The sequence below is a fragment of the Gopherus evgoodei genome, chromosome 13 (genome assembly GCF_007399415.2).
Source record: "Gopherus evgoodei ecotype Sinaloan lineage chromosome 13, rGopEvg1_v1.p, whole genome shotgun sequence".
NCBI classification, from domain to species: domain Eukaryota; kingdom Metazoa; phylum Chordata; order Testudines; family Testudinidae; genus Gopherus; species Gopherus evgoodei.
Genome location: NC_044334.1, coordinates 21,698,380 through 21,716,464, shown reverse-complemented (window position 1 = coordinate 21,716,464; position 18,085 = coordinate 21,698,380). Strand labels below are relative to the sequence as shown.

Below are 18,085 nucleotides of genomic sequence, written 5' to 3'. Positions count from 1 at the left end.
GCGAAGTGCCGCACGCCCCGCTGTCGGCGGGTGCTGGAGGCAGGCAGGGGGCCGGGGCCCGGGTTCGCACCACCCCTGGCGGCGGCCTGTGGGAGCGCAGCCGCAACCGAGGCAGGCCCCGGGGTGGGGGGCTGTCCCTACCTAGGAGGGGCAGCACTGTCCTTGCATGAGGGCACAGGAACATTCTGCCTTTCCCTGACCTCGCTCATCTATGCCCTACAGTCGCAGGCCATTTTGCAAACTCGTATTAGGGCTCAGAACCACCCTGCACCCTTCCTCCGGGAGCTGGGTAAGTATTAACCCCATTGTACAAAAAATGGGGCAGAAAGGGGCTGTAATTGTCATGATGTAGCAAGTGAGTGGTGGAGGTGGGACGAGAACTCACCAGTCCATCTGCCATATCACCTTAGCCTAAGCTCTAAAGGATGTTTGCCCCTGTGAAATGAAATGTTATTCTACATTTGTGATTAATATTCTTTCTTTTGCCAAGCTTAAACAGCAATTAGCATAATTTCATTTCCAGTGTCTGTTATTTTCACATCACAACAAAGAGCTGCAGAATTGAACATTTGACATAAGCAGCCCCAAGGAAGCTGCATTTCCCCCCCAGCTCCCTGCATCTTCACTATTACAGAACTAATATCTGCACTGAAAATACCTCATCTCAGTCTTCTTTAAACGTAGGGAACTAAATGCAGCCCTAGTCTCAGAGGTATGACTTTATTAGGAACAGCAATCATTAGCACCACACCTCAGTTAGGCCCAGGGTGTCATAAAGGTGCAAGAACATTTTAAATTGTCTGTAAAAGTACCATGCAAGATGGGCCCAGTTGATCCAGTCCTTTAAAATGAGCAGTTATGTCAGGAATCAATTTGGTTTAGGGTGACTAGATAGCAAATGTGAAAAATTGGGATGGGGGACAAAGAGATAATAGGTGCCTATATAAGAAAAAGCCCCAAATATTGAGACTGTCCTTATAAAATCAGGACATCTGGTCACCCTAATTTAGCCTAATGTGTATCTCCATCTGTTATTTCTCTAAAGTACAGACTATTATATTGATCTTTCTTAAAGGTTCCCTTTCACCAGCACTATTATTGTTAGGCCATACAGTAACTATACTATAGTATAAGCTCTCCACCTTACAGAGCTGGGGCGAAAACCCCATCCCTTCATGGAGAGCTGGTCTGATGAGGCCAGGGAAGCAAAGACTCAAGTAGGTGAGTAATGCTAAGATTAGAGTTAGCCATCCACATAGGCCTTTTAAAAAAAACAAAACCAAAAGAAAACCCTGCATGTGCAAACTTGCTTCATGCATGCATGGAGGCAGCTGAAATAAAGATAATACAAGATGTATGTCAGAGAGGTGGGCGTGAGGGATTTGGAGTTGCCTGTAATGATGAATGAATATTATGTGTTGACTTGATAATTGTAATACTTAGTGTTTGTAGTTGATGCAATAGCAGGATTGTCAGGAAGGGTACCCAGGAAAGGCATGGGGGGTGGATACATCTCTCAGCAAACACTTGAGATGCAATGCAGAAGTAATTAATTTTGATGTCATAATTTATCGTCTGTTGGACCTGCCACACAGGTTGCCGCAGGAGTGACTCAGGCCCTGTGGAGGAGGATGGGAATCGAAAGGTCCAGGAGGATTAAGAGACATGCACTTGCCCAAGCAGTGTACAGGTTTTTGAGACTGACACCCAGCCTCCAGCAGTTATAATTCTCAGCAAAATAGATGTGTATGTAGACCTCCTGCTTTAAAATCCTTTTTCCTCTTCTGATATTTTCTTCATACTGTTTAGATTAAACAACACTTTGGGTTAGGAGGGCTGCCTGGTCCCTGTATTCACTGCTGGGTATGAGCTTCTAAAGAGCAGATCCACACGTGAGCCTAGGCAGACCTGTTTTGGTAGGGACAGTCAATACATGGGACACTGCAGGCCAGTGCCCCACTTTCAGAGTGGTAAAAAACCACGTGATTCTACCTTGGGAGGGGTAAAGATGGGAGATTTGAGACTGGGCAGAGACCAGAGAGAGTTTAGAGGTGGAGCTAGTCTTGTAACCATGACCATGAGAAAAGTTACAAGGCACAAATGCATTACAGTATGTGTCGCGGAAGCATCTAAGAATAGAGAAAGGAGCAGTGTAGTCCCAATGTAGAAGTGCAAAAGGAGTAAGTGGGAATGTGGAAGGGGAGGAGCACTGGGAAAATGAATAAGTATAAGAGGGAGTGTATTAGGTGGGAAGAATACTGGGGGAAAATGAATTAGTGGGGAGGGAAGAAAGTGTGCTGGGAAAGTCCTTGGATAGGGGTTGGGTTACTGCAGGAAAAAACCCAAACAAACCCTTGGGATTTAGCCTTCTTCTCCATACACAGGAACTGGAGTATATGTGCCCATCCCTGCTAGTGATAGGAAAGGAATTGAAGAAATCCCTATTAGCAATAGTTTATGCACCAGCTCAGTTCTGTGACATGAGTGATATACACCCTGCTCAAACTCTATTTTAAATGTAGGCATGAGGCCTAGTGTGCAAATAATAGGGCTAATCATATCCCCTCTAGGATGACTAATAGGTACCTTTCATTCTAAGTGTTCAGAGAAGGGAGAATATATAATACAAAGAAACCTAGATTTAGAGGACATTCATGCTATAAACATGAAAACAGCAGAGACAGGAATGTGAGTTTAAAGCAATGGCCTGGCCTGATGCCCAGGCAAGACACAAGGAAATTGCTTTGCCCAAATCTCAAAGGTATACAGGCTCTTATTTTCAAAGTAAGTTGGGAGCCTAATCACACTTAAGAATATATTGACTAGCTACATCACTCAAGGCTATAAAAAAATTAATGCCCTCAATGTCATAGTTATGTTGACCCAACCCCTGTGAAGATAGCTAGGTTGATGGAAGAATTTTTCCATCAACGTAGCTATCGCCTCTCAGACAGATGGATTAACTACCGTCGATGGAAGGGTTTTTCCATCAGTGCAGGAAGTATCTACACTGTAGGATCATGGTGGCACAGGTACAGTGCCACTGTTGAGGTTATGTTAGCAGCTGTCATTGTATGTACCCTAAATATCTTTGAGAATCTGAGCCTTTTGATTAGAGTTATTTGTAACTATATGGCAGGTATAAGCAATTTTTAAAAACATGATTTTGACAGTGGCCCTCAGAGATGTTCAGACTCCTGGACCACACAAGTTTCAACCTCAATTTCCCCATCTGTGAGATTGAGATGATTCTTACTTGCCTCAGAGGCATAGATGTCCAGTGAAAAGGGAGAGACCTATTCATTTAAAAAGCAAAAAAAAAAAAAACCAAAAAAAACCCACAACAAAGAGCGTTTTCCCAGTGTCTCTCAAAAATGTCTTCAATGCTTTTTACTAAAGATCTATTTTTTGTGACTACAGTATTTCTCTTACCAATGGCACAGATTTAATTTATTTCTTATGGTACAGAGTGTGTGCAGTTCTCATTAACAGTCTTCAACTACTGGTAGACTTATGCAGGGAAATTGTGAGGATTAATCACACGGGCTGATTTTCAAAGAGTAAAAGCCCCAGATATGCAGATATTTTTACACAATTATCTTTCTTTACATGTTTAATTACTCTGGATACCCATATATCCAATTTGCATATGCAGTCAAAATAACTGCACAGGAAAAGACAGGCACAAAAGTCGGGTTCTTACTATTTGTGAAGTACTTTACAGATTAAAAGCACCATCTTGAATTAATAACTCCTCATGCTGCTATACTAGAACGGACGCCACAAAGTGAGACAATGCCAGGTAGGTGTAGGACAGAGATTTAAATTTAACCACCACAGCTTCTTCCTGGAGTACTGTGACATTATCCAGGGTACTGTCTGGACCAATGAACAGCTGTGGCCCCTCAATTCTCCAACCTGGGATGACTTTTACACTGCTTCCCTGTCAGACTAACCACTCCAGGTCTGCTCTCTCTCAGTCTCCAGGATGTAAATCGCTCCCAGCTATATTGTACAAGTGCTCTAGCCAGCCACTCCTGAATTATATTACAGATGGAAACCAGCAAATTCCCAGTCCCAGACTTGTCCCCAGAAATGTGAGTCTTGTACTGCCCAGTACCCTCCTGGACAATACAGGTTCATAGAAAGTCCATCATTTCATTAATAGAAAATGATGTGCACAAATCTTGTTATCTCAAATGGTGTTTCCCAAACACTTCAATCCAAACACATTGGCTTAGATAAAACAATAAAACAAGTTTATTAACGACCGAAAGATGAAGTGATTACAAGTAATGAGGCATAAAAGTCAGAATTTGGCTATAAGAAAATAAAAGGTAAGATGTAACTAATATCTCACTTAACAAGCTAAGTAAATTCAAAGCAGACTGTGTCTCTCGTCAGATGGTTTTGCAGTCTTATCGGATGCCTTTCAGCCAGAACTCCTCCCCAGTCCAGTGCTCCTTTCCTTGTCATTCAGACATCGTGGATGTTAGGGGCAGAGAGAAAGGGAGGAGAGAGAATCTGGGGAATTTTCTCCCGTTTCTTATAGCAATTCTCTTATTTGAGACTCATCTCCAGCTAGGGTTCAAGCAACAGAAAGTCTGTTTGCAAGGGAACCTCCAGCTGTTCCATTACCAAGATGTATATTTCTTGCTCAGACCCTTCTGCCTGCCGAAGAATGGCCTCTTAACCAGGTGATAGTCCATTTGATTATGTTGACACCTAGCTTAGGTGTTGGCTAGCCTTTTGTCTCTGGGGAACTGGTTGAAGTGGTTTCCCCAGACTTGGAACATGTCTTATACAATAGAACTTTATAACTTGAGGTACAATGTTGCCACAAACATTTTACCAGGACAGTAGCGTTTAGCAGATGACTTTTCAAATGATACTGCACAAGGCATACTTTGTACAAAATCTAGTTTGTAAAAAGGGTGAACATTAAGGTACAGACTCACAAGCACAGACAAGGCAACTAATGAGTTCTGTTCAAGGTCCATGTGGTGTTTGTGAGCCTAAAGTTACTGCTGGAAGCCTTTGAACAGGAAAAAATTAGGTACCAGGATATTGCATGTTCCCACGTTGTGTCTGCGTGAAAGTTGTCAGGATTGTACCTCCAAGAGAGACCTGCACGTGGTAGAGCATAAAATACACTAATGCTTTCCGTCTATGCCTAGGAATAGGGTCTCTTGCACCTCCTTAATCCTCCTCTCACCTCATGGCTGGCTGCTGTTCCTTCTGCCTACTCAGACACCCCATTCATTTTTCAGTCTTCTCTGTTGTTTTATTGGTTTCTTGTGCTGATGCCTAACCCCTTTTGTTTTCGGTCAGCAGCTCCAGTCATTGCTTTGGAATCCCTGGTATGAGACAACTGGAGAAGGCTTCGGGTACAGTGGGGTTACTGCTGCATTGTTGTCATCATGAAGGCAGCCACAGCCACCATACTTGTCCTAGCTACCTGCACCCTGCTCTCTTCAGGTAAGACTGGTGCAGAGAGGGAGGGAGAAGGGCAACAGTCATCAGAACATGAATTCTCAGGCACTTAATGCTTGGGGTTTTTTTTGCTTCTTATGGTACAAAATGGTTGCTGTTACGTCTGTGTCTATTCTGATTACTTCAGTTCTCATCTGGTATTAGTTTCCCTGTTTGATCTGTAGCACATGTTGACTTCATTAGTGATCCTTGAAAAAGCTTCATGCAGCTGTTTCTTTGCACTTCATTGCAACGTTGTTTCCTTTGAATAGTTGATGGGGCCTGTTTGTTCTCTAGCCCTAACAGAGTGAAACAATTTAGGCCTAAAATTTAGGTCAACCTACCTACACAGTTTAGGACTGTGAATAATTTCTTGCCCTAAGCACTGCAGTTATATCAACCTAACTTCCAGCATAAATGCAGCTAGGTGGATGGAAGTTTTCTTTCACCAATCTAGTTACCGCCTCTCGGAGAGAGAGAATACCTGTATTGATGGAAAAACTCCTTTAGTCAATGTAGAAAGCATCTATGTTTCTGTGCTACAGCAGAACAGCTACAATCCCATTGCTGTGCTGCTGTAGTGTAGACATAACCTTTGTATATTTGGAATGGAGCATCTTAGAAACAGGCCCAAGCCGTAAAATTCCCATCATGATCTCAAAAGTCCAAAGTTGCGTAGTGTTTGGATCTAGGGTTTTGGTTCAGCATATTATATATAGTATCTGATTTTTGCAAATGACTACGGATTTGGGTATAGATTTCAAACTCACCCTTAGATCAGGCGGTTGTGTTGTTTTGTTTTTGGATCTGGTGCTTTAATGTGGGCCTCTCACTATTGGAAACAGAATCCTAGCACTGAAGGGGTAGTTGTAGGGAAAATAGTCAGGAAATGCTGTTCCAGTTAAATATGAGACTTTCCTCCCTTGAGCACTCTGACCCTAGAAAACAGTCTACTTTTTCCTGTTAAAGAACGAAAAACTAAAATCAGCGATGGTCAGTTTCCTCCCTCCATGTCCCTTCTTCTGAATCTCCCTCTCCCCATTTAAAGAGCATGTGTCTTGCCTTCTGATCCAGCAGGGAAGAAGTTCAGATGGTGCACCCTGTCTGACCTGGAGCAGAGGAAGTGTGCTGAGTTATCTAAAACACTCCTGGCTGTCCTACCTCTGGCTACAATAAACTCCTTTGCTAGGGTTTCCTGCATCAGAGCTCAAAATACTCATGACTGTATCGACAAGATCAGGGTGAGTCTGTAGAGAATCCCAGAGTTTATCTTAACTCCAAGTCTAGTTCTGTAGTGTGGGGGGTGGAGGGGGTATAACAACTACTAGTAAATAGAATCCATAGGGAAGTGAAATCTAGGCAATCATAGTGATATTTCATCTGTGATAAACTACACAGTATTTGGGCAGGCAAGAAGAATCTAGGTGATCAGAATCACTTGTCAGTGATACAGCCAATGATGAGCCAAAACAGAGATTCTGTTATGGCTTTGTAACCCCAATGAAATAAGTAAGAGCTGTGTGGGAGCAAATGAGTGAAACCTGTCTCCTCCCTACAGCTGTTAAATCATGAAGACATACCAAGAGTCCCCTTGGCTTTTAGGTTTCAATTCTAGTTCAACTATATTTAACAATTTTTCTGCCCCTCACCATTTTTAACCTCTAGTTCATCTTTCCTGAACCAAGGAGCTGTCCTTTTTCCAAATAAAAATATCCTTGAATTAGAATTTATATGAGATGAGGCAGCAAAGTGACTGGAGGTTTAAGACAGCTTTCACTGATGGGATGGTGCTTCTCGTAGTGCTTTGTGCATTTAAGGACAAATTCCTCTAGGGAGAAAGGAAAAATATAGCCCTGGCCTTCCTAATAGTACAGTTTCGCTAATGCATCCGAAACTTGACTGGGAAAAGGGAATTCAGTCTTCATGCTCATTCAGCTCTGACTTGGAAAAAAAAAAAACTTCTCCTGAGGTCAGAGAAGAACCTTGTCTCCACCTCTTCATTCACTCCTGAGCGCCTTGTTAATAAATGATAAAGCTATACTTAGTAGGAGCTGCAGATAGTATGATTAAAGAAGGAACCCAGCCTAGAAGCGTCTGAACGTTTTTTGGGGATGCATGGTAAGGAAAATACTCAGCCCCTATTTGTGGATGGTGGTGGAGAGGGGGAGAGAAGAACGATCTGGAGTGAAATCCAGACCTCACTGAAGTGAATGGGAATTTTTACCATTGACTTCAGCAGAACCAGGGTTTCATCCTTGGGGTGGAAGGATCAAAGGAAAGGTGGAGAAGGGATGTCATCTTGCCACATTAGGCTTGTGAAGAATACTCAGGCTTCATGCAAGATGAGTACTGATACAGACATGTTATATATTTGACAATCAATTCAAGTTGACATTCCACCATGCTGAGAAACAGGGATCCAACCAAAACTGAGAAAGCATTGTGAAAGGTCTGTGGTGAGAGCTCTAGTCTTCATGTCACTCATTGTTCCCCTGGACAGAGAGACTCTCTTAAATGGATTTTTTCTTTAAAAAAAAAAAAAAAAAAAGGTGAATAAAGCAGATGCTGTCTCCTTGGATGCTGGAGATGTTTATTCTGCTGTGAAGCTGTACGGTCTAACTGTGGTGGCAAAGGAGATCTATGAGGAAGGTAAGTTAGCAGCCAAACACCTGTTTCTAAAATACCTTCATTGTAACCTAATGTTATCACTAAGAGAGAGAGAAGCAGAGAAAGCACTACAGTGGATAACTCTAAGATGACGACAGCCCAGAGCAGTATAGGAGAGTCAATCCTATCCTCGGTGAGAGAAAGTATCTGTAGTGGTTAGAGCAGGGGGTCAGATTCTATTCCTGCTTTGGACAGTAGCTCACTATGTAACATTAATTTGTCCCATCTCTGTGCCTCAGTAGCTCTAACTGAGGAGCTCTCACCTATTTCAGAGGGGGTTTGAGAGGCTTAATACAAGTTTGTAAAGCACTTTGAGATAAATGTCAATAATATCCTGCACTTAAAGAACATTTTCCATCCTCCAGTCCTGTCCCCAGTACCTATAACCCACCCCTTCCTCTGGCTCTGGAGATCCATTTCCCACTGCATACTGGAGTTCCAGGCCTTGCAGATAGACTGAAGATACATCCCTACCTTTCCCCCTTCTCACAAAGCCCTCACCAAAGACATTGACAAATGGGAGGGAGAAGAGCGACAGGACTGAGCAGTGGGTGGGAGGGCGTTGACTTACAAGGAAGGAGTAAGAACTAAAGCCTGGCCCAGCCAAAACTGAAATTATACAATTGAAAAGATCTGAAGGGAGTTAACCCAAGGAGAGAGTTGAATTAGAGTGATATCTGGGGGAATAACTGGAAGAAATGGGATTAAATTAAGGAAGGGAAAAATATTTCGCTGAATATCAGAATCATCACGGAATTAAGAGGTATTAGGCTGTGGAAGATTCAGAAGGTAAGCTACTGCCAGAAGCCCCACTGGTTGCAGAATCTGAAACTAGATGGCACAAATGCTCAGTGCAATGTTTCATAGAAAGAAGGCTACATTGGCCTTGGATAGATGGACTAGATTTTCTAATAGACTTTTCCATCTCTAAATTCTATATTCCTTGCTTTGCATGTTGGTAGCTCTTGGCTAGGCGGTAGCATCTTGGCAAACTGGGCAATGACGTAACCAACAGAATGTTCCTTTCGGACTAACTCTCCTTTCCTGGCTTATGCTGGTAACTGCATTTCTTACATTTTATTTGAGACTTTTTCCTTAGCCCTGGCACAGAGATCCTCGCATCGCTGTGCACTGCAGCAGTTGTCCTAAGTTTATTAAAGTGATAGTTAAATTCCTGTATCTCCCTTTCCCATCATTAGGAAACTGTGTGTTTGCTGTGGCCATTGCCAGACGAGGAACTTTGAACATCCAGAGGTTAAGGGGGGTGCGTAGCTGCCACAATGGAGCCAGGTGGACATCAGGTTGGAACATCCCACTGGGCTTCCTCCTGGCTAGGAATGAGCTCCTCTGGGATGAGGATCAGCCTCTGAGCCAAGGTGAGTGAGTGGACAGTGACAGACACTTCGGGGCCAAGCTCCTGCCTATGTAAAGGAGAGCAAAGTAGTGGCAGGTGTAACACCTACTGAACTATATGGAACACACCAAGACCAAAGAGCCTCTGGGTTGGTGGACCAAATATCCACTTGGGGAACCTTAGCCACTTGCTGCTAGCCGTCTTCTGCCAGTGCCTTTTCAGTGATCCCTCACACAACAGAAAAGCTATGTTAGCAAGAGCAACAGGAAACACCTGTGTTCTGTATTCAATGGGAGGTTAGGGGAAAGGAAGCATTGTACAGTAGCTTCTTCGTCTTACCTTTCTATCATGCCTTTAATTCCAAAAGGATCCCAAAGCCTTTGACAAATGATGGGCCTGATTCTTCACTCAAATCTCACCAAGTGGAGGATTGTATCCTAATAATAAAAATAATAATAATTGGAGATATACCTGATCTCCTAGAACTGGAAGGGACCTTGAAAGGTTATCAAGTTCAGCCCCCTGCCTTCACTAGCAGGACTAAGTACTGATTTTTGCCCCAGATCCCTAAGTGGCTCCCTCAAGGATTGAACTCACAACCCTGGGTTTAGCAGGCCAATGCTCAAACCACTGAGCTATCCCTCCCCCTGCGGCTGCCCAGCACCAGTGAAGTGCAGCCACCTTTGGGGTGGAGAGTAGCAATCATCTGTGGTATAGAAAGTACACAACAGTGAGCGGAGGCTGGTCAAAGACTCCAGGTTCTTACATAAAGTGCCACAGATTCTTTAATGAACACACAGAGCAGACAGGGCCCTGTTTTTAAGGGTAGGGGCCCCCATGCAGTAAGTGCACAAAACCGAATTTAACTCCCTCAGAAGGAAGAAAGATGGACTTAACCCATCCAGGATTTGACTCTGTAGTTTCAGGAAGTATTTCATACCTGAAGCTTAGACAACCAAGCTAGCCCTACTGGAGACTAAACTTTTTACAAGTAGCACATAAGGAATGCTACTGTTATCTCTTCCAGCCTTTGCCACTTAACTGTTCTTCTTATGTCTATAGTGATCAGTCAGTATTTCAATGCCAGCTGCATCCCAGGTGTTGGCGTCACTTCCCCTCAGCTCTGTGCTCTCTGTCAAGGACCGAAATCCTACGTTAGGAACAAGAACCACTTCTGTGACACCAGCAGCAGTGAGCCCTTCTACGACTCTGACGGAGCCTTCAGGTGACCTCATCCCCACTCTGCTTGCATTAAAAGTGGCTTTGGGGGGAAAAAGGGATGGCGGGAGGAGAAAAGCAGGTTTAAGTGCTAATGGATTGTGTTAATCTCTCTGCAGGTGCTTGAAGAATGGAGTAGCAGATGTTGCTTTCCTAGATCACTTAACAATAATGAATTGCACAGGTACTCCAATTTCTGTTGGCCTGCAATTTGTATTCTTTTCTAAATGGATGCTTGGGGGGGAAAGATGCCTAATGCATTATCTATTCCAGTTTGAGTTTAATCTAGGCAAGCAGCTCTCGAGGGTATGCCTCAGATCTCCAAGAGTCGGAGGGAAATGGAGAGTGGATGGTTAGGAGGGGAATGGTGGCTCACAGGAGATGTTCCTTGTCAGAACCACCAAAGCTTTCCATTTTTGATCATTGCCTTAGCTCTCAGCTGGCTGAAGAAGTCACTATTTATACAGCATGGCTGATAGTATATAATAAGGAACTCCTTAAAATTGCATGGGTACTTCTGCTAGAGGAGCAGTTTTCATTGGCCAGGCTTTTTACAGGACCAAAAATTTGCATCACATTCCCAAGGTCAGTTGTTTGAAGGGGTCTAGCAGCTTCTTTTTCTTTAAAGAACATTTAAATTATTCCTTCTCAGAAAGCATTTCAAATTCCCCAGCCAATGCCTTTGTGCTTGAACATCTCTTTGGTAAGGGGAGCAGCACAGAGAGAAATCTTCCCTGGTGACAGTTGGCATTTGCTGTCCTGCTTGGGCACTGAGACTTGCATCAGGCTCCCTTGAAAAATGCTGCCTCTCCTCTGCCAGGCTGTGTTTCACTTCACAGCTTTGATAGCTGCCCTGTTGTTTTAGATTCAGACCAAGAGGAATATGAGCTCTTGTGTCCTGATGGATCCACAGCGAAGCTGAGTGCCTATGGCACTTGTAACCTGGGTCGTGGGCCTGGGCGTGCCATCATCACCCGCCACAACTTCCAGAAGATCACCAAGAAATTCCTTACCCTGATCCAGGTAATTTGGAACTGCTAATGAGGTTCTAAGCCCTCTCTGGGTGTAGATGGAATGAGCTAGACTGCAGGTGTTGAGGTTGTTCTGGGACATCCAGTGTTGGCATCTAGGACAGGTACCCCAGTGAGAGTTCCAAAGGCTATTGGAGAGAGAGGGTGAGTGCCCACAGCCTTTAAAGTTAGATCAGAGTATCAAAGTAATACAATCTAGGAGAGAGAGGGCAAGAGTGGAAGTCTGTCTCTGCTCTCCAGGATACTAACAGGTGCTCAGTGTAAATTTGGAGAGATCTTTGCTCTTGCTACATCCCTCCATTTGCTATTAGTGTGGGGAGGGTGAAGATGTTTTGATAGTAAGGTCCAGATCCTCAAACATATTTAGGTATCTAACTCCCAGTGAAGTCAATGGGAGTTAGGTACCTAAATATCTATGGGGCTCTGGGCCTAAAAGCTTTGGGGAAGGGACCATTTTTTATACAGCATGTATTAAAATCAGTGTCTGATCCTGACTGAGGCCTCTGGGAAGGAGTCTCAATTCCCAGTTCCAAGCCTGGACTCAAATCTGAGGGAAAAATAATCTGAAACATATTTAAGAGGTAAGTGCTTGGAAAGTAGTAATGGCATATATTAGGGGGATGTAATTTAATAGTATGGGCTTGGACCACCCTTGTGGGTTCAGGAAGTGCAGTTTGCCATTTCTTTGCTCACAGGGGCAGCTGCACTCAGAGGGGAGATTCACCCATGGGGGAGCTTTAAACTTCAGCCAACTTCTGGCAGCGTCTTCCTGGGATACACACAGAATTAGTGTGTCTCCTAGGTCTTTTGCCCAGCTACAGCCATTTTGCAGGCTATGCCCACTAGTTCCCAGGTATCTCTTCCTCATCTCTCTTCCCATCCCCCCCCAAATAGAACAATGGGGTTATGGTGCTACAGTCCCAAGCTCTATTCCCTCCAGGTCAGGTTTCTCCCACCACAGACCATCACCTGTGCTCTGCTGATGCACTGAGGCAGGCGCTGGGTGTATAGCTTGACTAGGAGATGAGTAAATAGGGGGCAGTAACAACATCTGAGTACTTAAGACTGCAAATGCTCAGGTGAGAGGAGAGTAGGGGGGGTAGCCGTGTTAGTCTGTATCCACGAAAACAGCAAGGAGTCTGGTGGCACCTTAAAGACTAACAGATTTATTTGGGCATAAGCTTTCGTGGGTAAAACACCTCACTTCTTCAGCATTTAGTCTTTAAGGTGCCACCGGACTCCTTGTTGTCCAGGTGGGAGGAGTTACGTAAGAGTAACAAGGAATCTTGGCTAACAATTACGCAAGGGAAACTATAGGATGAATATCAGGAAAATCTTGACAGCAACATCCATTAGACTCTGGAATAGTCTCCTAAGCAAAGTGACCAAAACGCCATCCCTTGGAGATATTTAAAATTACAAGGCACAAAGCACTGACTGAGGAACCATCCTGCCATGGCCCTGAGAAGATAGCTAGGTCTCCTCTAGCTCTAATCTGATTCACTCCTAGAAGCTCAGGTAGGAGTGAGCAGTGGACAGGGAGAGGCCAGGCCACTGAAATTGAAAGAACAAACAAACAAGGTCTCCTTCCCTTTAACCTCCAAGTGCCCATCAATGTGAATTATTCAGTTTGTCATATGGTTCAGGGACTTCTGGGTGCAGGCCCTCGATTACTTCTCCATCGCCGTATTTACATTTCCTAGTGGATTAATAATGCTTGTTGCCTCCACCTCCAGGCATCTCGTATTAATTCAAAACTGAACACCATCTACATAAGATTTAAGAAAGTTCTTACAAACCTCCATATCCTGCCCCTGAAATAGCCCAGGGTAAGTGAATAATTTAACCAAAATAGATACATATTATGCTGTAGTCTGGAGCTCCTGCCTGGACAGTTGCAGACAGCAGGCTCCCCTACTGGAGCAGAAAATGAGCATCAAAGTAAATCATGATCATCCAGATGGGACAGGAGAAGCATCAGTTCCTCAAATAACTGGGTCCCAGACCATGTAGGGATGGAAACCAACACCTAAGACAGATGCACAGAGTGTTTCCCCTAATCCCAGCGAGTGTTAGAGTTCTGAGTACTACATTATGATCACCCCATACTTGCCATGACTCTAGACAGAGGAGATGTAGCAACAAGGCTGCTAGTCACAGAGGAGACAAGCAGCATCTCTACAGCTAAAGCCATTGTACTTTTCCTAGCATCTCTTTGGGCAGAATGGAAAAGAAAGGGCCAAGTTTGAGCTCTTCACTTCAGTGCCATTCAAGGGGAAGAACCTGCTGTTCCGCGATGCCACTCAGCACCTGCAGCTGCTCAAGGACAAAGTAGAGATCTCCCACATCCTTGGCCTGGACTACGTAGCCCTCTTGAAGGGACTAGGCCATGAAGGTAAGAGCTCTCCCAAGGGAATGGGATAAAGAGGCCCCCACCCCCTCAGAAGGGGGAGACATGAATAGACCCCAAGAAGCCAGTTGGTAAAGACAGCTCAGTACATGGGTGATGCTAACCCCACTGCACTGTCTTTTCTGCTGCTGCAGGGAGCTCACTGGACAACAGTGTGGTACGCTGGTGCTGCACCAGCAATGCTGAGCTCCACAAGTGTGAAGAGTGGGCCCTGAACATCAAATCTGACCCCCTGGTCTGTGTCCAAGCCACTTCAATGACCAACTGCATTGAGTTGATCAAGGTAAGAACCTATACAGGAATGCAAGGCACAGGCATGTCTGTTCTTGTCCCAAACACCTGGGGACAATGGAGATCAACCAACCAACAGAAGCACTGCAGAGAATAAGACCAAGGGGTCCTCAGGACCCCCCCCAGCCACTGGAGTATGGGAGAGATAGGCACTCAGTTACATAGGTTATGCAGGTTCTAAATTGTCACTGTCACAATTTCAGGGTTAACTGCACCTTTGACACCACCTGTCCTGGTCTTAAGGGCACCTACTTAAGACCGTCACCTCTTTGCATCTCTCTCCCTCCAGACAGAGAGTTTACACTTGCAGTCTCTCTGAACCTCACTGTGATTCCTCCAGCAGGTCTGACTTGTGGTCCAGTATCTGTTGTTAACCTTTCTCCATAGGCTACACAACAGTGTATAGCAGTTATCAACTAGCCTTCACACAGCAAAATACATTCATTTTTAGGCAAAAGTACTAGAGGAAAATGTATAAAAATCAACACACATTCCTATATGTATGCTAACAGCTTATTAGAGATCACCTATTGGTCCTAGTAGGCCAAAGTTTTTCCAATCCTTCCACAAGGTCCTGCCCTTTTATGAATTAAAAGAATGTTGAAAGTTAGTTCACACTCGGCCTTCTGACACCAAAAGCCCTTTTTTGTTTGAAAAACAGGATTGAATTGATCTACACAAGACTCCCCAGTGGATGGTACCTCGCTAGAGTTTCTTCATCTTAGTGACTCACCTTAATCACCCCCTACAGTTTTTAGTTCCTAAAGAAACGGTGGTAGCCCTCCTTCATGGAGTAGAACACAATCATGCATAAATGTAATACTATGGTCCCCGAAGATACTGCATGGGGTTGCAATATTGGTCACAGTCCCATGTGTTACTCTCGGATATTGTTGGCAGAGTAATGAGGCCGATGCAGCCACGCTGGATGCCACGCATGCGTACATTGCAGGGATATGTGGGCTGGTCTCAGTAGCTGCAGAATGCTATGGTGAGTTTTCTGTTTCACGATAATCCCAGGGGTGGGGAACAAAAAAAAACAAAAAACAAACAAACAAAAAAGACAGCACAAGCTACCATTGAAAAACCTGGTAAAATTGCCACATAGCTGTGTGCCTAGCTGCAAAGGCAGGGGAATGGGAGCCAAAAGATCTGAATATTCTTCCTAGTTCTTCCACTGACTGGCTGTGAGCTCTTGGGCAAGTTGCTTAATCCATGCCTCAGTTTCCCCACCTATAAAAGGAAGCTGTTATACTGCCCTGCCTCAAGAGAGGTGCTGCAAGTCTCTAAGTGATTCAGAAGCCTTGGATAAAATGCTGTAAATGCCAAGGATTATAGAAATTAATGGATGGAGTGCAAGATTCTTAGCTTTGAGAAACCAAAATCTAGAGGAAGCTGCATCTCCCCAGGAACTCTTGTAAATTTACAATGCAGTGAAAGACCTGTGGCTGGCCCATGCTAGCTGACTCAAGCTGCAGGGCTATACAATTTCAGAGTAGACATTCAGGCTCTGGCTGGAACCTGATCTCTGGAATCCTCCTCCTGAAACCAAATATCTACACTGCAGTTTTTTAGCCCCAAATCCCAAGTCAGCTGAACCAGCCTCAGCTGTGCTGCAGGTCTTTTATTACAACGTAGACATACCTTCAGTGGTGGGTGGAGGGAGGTGCGGGAAAAACAACTTTTTTCTGCACCTGTGATGTCCATGAGACCACATCCATTTTGGGAACAGGGAATGTGGCAGATTTTAAACCCTTCTCTGATCCAGCATGGCTGGGAAAGAGAGAAGTCCATGATCTGATACTTGGATATGAGGAAGAAAACATTCACATATTCCAATTCTTCGTCTAGCTGAGCAGAGTCCCTTTGTCTCAATAACAGTCAGTGTCGTTAGATCCCCTACACTGAGTAAATGCTCACTGCCTGATCCACAAGCCACGTGTACTTCATGAGTGCATTTTTCTATGGCGGGAATGCTGGCAATGTGAGCCCTGGAATAGGCCATCCCCCTGCCCCCTGATTAGAAACTCCAGATGCATCTTTTGTATACATGTGGCATTCTTTAGTGATTATGTTGGTATCTAGTACATGCTCAGTGCACACTGAGCAGCCAGGCACCAGTTCTTGTGTATATGGTTTTGGGTTTTCAAACATCACTCTGCTCTTGCTTGTCTCTCCTGCCCAGGAGAGGGGTGTGTCCCAGCTGCTGGGAGAACAAAGACGCTGACCCACCTTGCAGATAAAGGTAATGGAAGATCTTTGAGGTTTGGGTTTCTACTTTAATTAAGTGAAGTGGCTCCACTAGGATGCTCAGGGCATGTCTACACTTAACTCTGGAGCGATCGATTCAACAGGGGTCAATTTATCGCATCTAGTGAAGATGTGATAAAAATCGATCACGACGCTCTCCCGTTGACTCCAGTACTCCACCGGCGTGAGAGGCGCAGGTGGAGTCAATGGGGAGTGTCAACTGTAGAATTACCGCAGCGAAGACACCGCGGTAAGTAGATCTAAGTATGTCAACTTCAGCTATGATATTCATGTAGCTTAAGTATGTAGTTTAGATCAATCCCCCTTTCTAGTGTAGACCAGGCCTCAGACAACTCTGCTGGGATAAGACAGGATTCTTAAGACCTGTGAAAGTGGGGTGACTCCCAACTACTCAGCAGAGCAGCTAACAGCAATTGCAGGGCTCTGCTGGTTCATACTTTACCCTCACTGAGCTGTGATGATGTCATGCAGCAGACGTTCGAACTTAAGCCAAAAAACCCAAACCCTTTCAAATAAGGCTCTATTAGGGATAGAGGAAAGTTAGGAGACACGAAGAGGAGTTCTCACTGTACGTAGAGGTAGGGATGGTACTGTGCCCTGAGCTGCAGCTGTTGAGACTAACGCTAGCATAAGGGGTGTTCACGCACTGGTTCTGGAAGGAGGAGAATCCTTCTGTCTGGGGGCTAGAGGCCTCACTGTCCCAGGCAGCAGTGCCAGGACTGGATTTTTGTGGCTCAGAAGACAATACAACTCTCAGTTTCCTGCAACTGAAAGAACTCAGTACAGAGGACAAGGGAAGGGGAGGCAGGAATATCATTTTAGGGAGGATACAATCAGTTCTAAAACTTACTTTTAACATGGAGACTGTGCCTGTCCAAGACGTCTTGCTGTCTCAGTCTAACTGGTGGTTGTCATTGTCACACAGCACTGCCACCTGTCTATGCTGTAGCCCTGGCAAAGAAGAATGCCAGGCATGTAAATATCCATAATCTGAGGGGACGGCGTTCCTGCCACAGTCACCTGTACAGTCCTGGGGGGTGGCTGCTCCTCTCCACGTACACAGTGGGGGCTCTGGAGAACAACACTGTGAACTGTGATATCGCCTCTGGTAAGGACTGCACCAGAATATCTACCAAGTGGACGAATGATGGTGCCAAAGGGGTCTGGGAAAGAAGGAGGGAGGAAAGGAGAGAGAGTGGAAGACTTCAGTCATTCGTACACATCACTTATGACATTCACCACTGCTCCACTATGTCCCTTCAGAACACTCTCCTGGTCTAATGGATTTCTAGTGGGAGCACTGCTAATTAACCTCAACATCTGAAATTATTTATAATGTGCTTATCACCACAGTATGTTTAAAAATATTAA

The 18,085-nt window shown here is 44.6% G+C and overlaps 1 protein-coding gene and 1 long non-coding RNA gene across 5 annotated transcripts in view; one reads left to right on the top strand and one right to left on the bottom strand.

Moving 5' to 3' along the window:
• Nucleotides 1-5,399: 5,399 nt before the first annotated feature.
• LOC115661147 (melanotransferrin-like) overlaps nucleotides 5,400-18,085 on the top strand; it is a 28,985-nt gene continuing 16,299 nt past the window's right edge. For all 4 annotated transcript variants that reach the window (XM_030583363.1, XM_030583366.1, XM_030583367.1 and 1 more), the window contains exons 1-12: nucleotides 5,400-5,478; nucleotides 6,550-6,713; nucleotides 8,022-8,121; nucleotides 9,339-9,515; nucleotides 10,556-10,718; nucleotides 10,831-10,895; nucleotides 11,577-11,734; nucleotides 13,951-14,137; nucleotides 14,287-14,435; nucleotides 15,344-15,434; nucleotides 16,629-16,688; nucleotides 17,640-17,822. In XM_030583363.1, coding sequence (XP_030439223.1) covers nucleotides 5,421-5,478; nucleotides 6,550-6,713; nucleotides 8,022-8,121; nucleotides 9,339-9,515; nucleotides 10,556-10,718; nucleotides 10,831-10,895; nucleotides 11,577-11,734; nucleotides 13,951-14,137; nucleotides 14,287-14,435; nucleotides 15,344-15,434; nucleotides 16,629-16,688; nucleotides 17,640-17,822 — 1,555 coding nt within the window. In that variant the 5' untranslated portion in view covers nucleotides 5,400-5,420. The remainder of the gene's footprint in view (nucleotides 5,479-6,549; nucleotides 6,714-8,021; nucleotides 8,122-9,338; nucleotides 9,516-10,555; nucleotides 10,719-10,830; nucleotides 10,896-11,576; nucleotides 11,735-13,950; nucleotides 14,138-14,286; nucleotides 14,436-15,343; nucleotides 15,435-16,628; nucleotides 16,689-17,639; nucleotides 17,823-18,085) is intronic.
• Nucleotides 5,425-17,732, bottom strand: LOC115661148. The gene is made up of 3 exons (XR_004003022.1): nucleotides 17,565-17,732; nucleotides 9,833-9,930; nucleotides 5,425-5,771 (listed from the first exon to the last, which is right to left on the bottom strand). It is a non-coding gene; the product is annotated as an uncharacterized LOC115661148 (long non-coding RNA).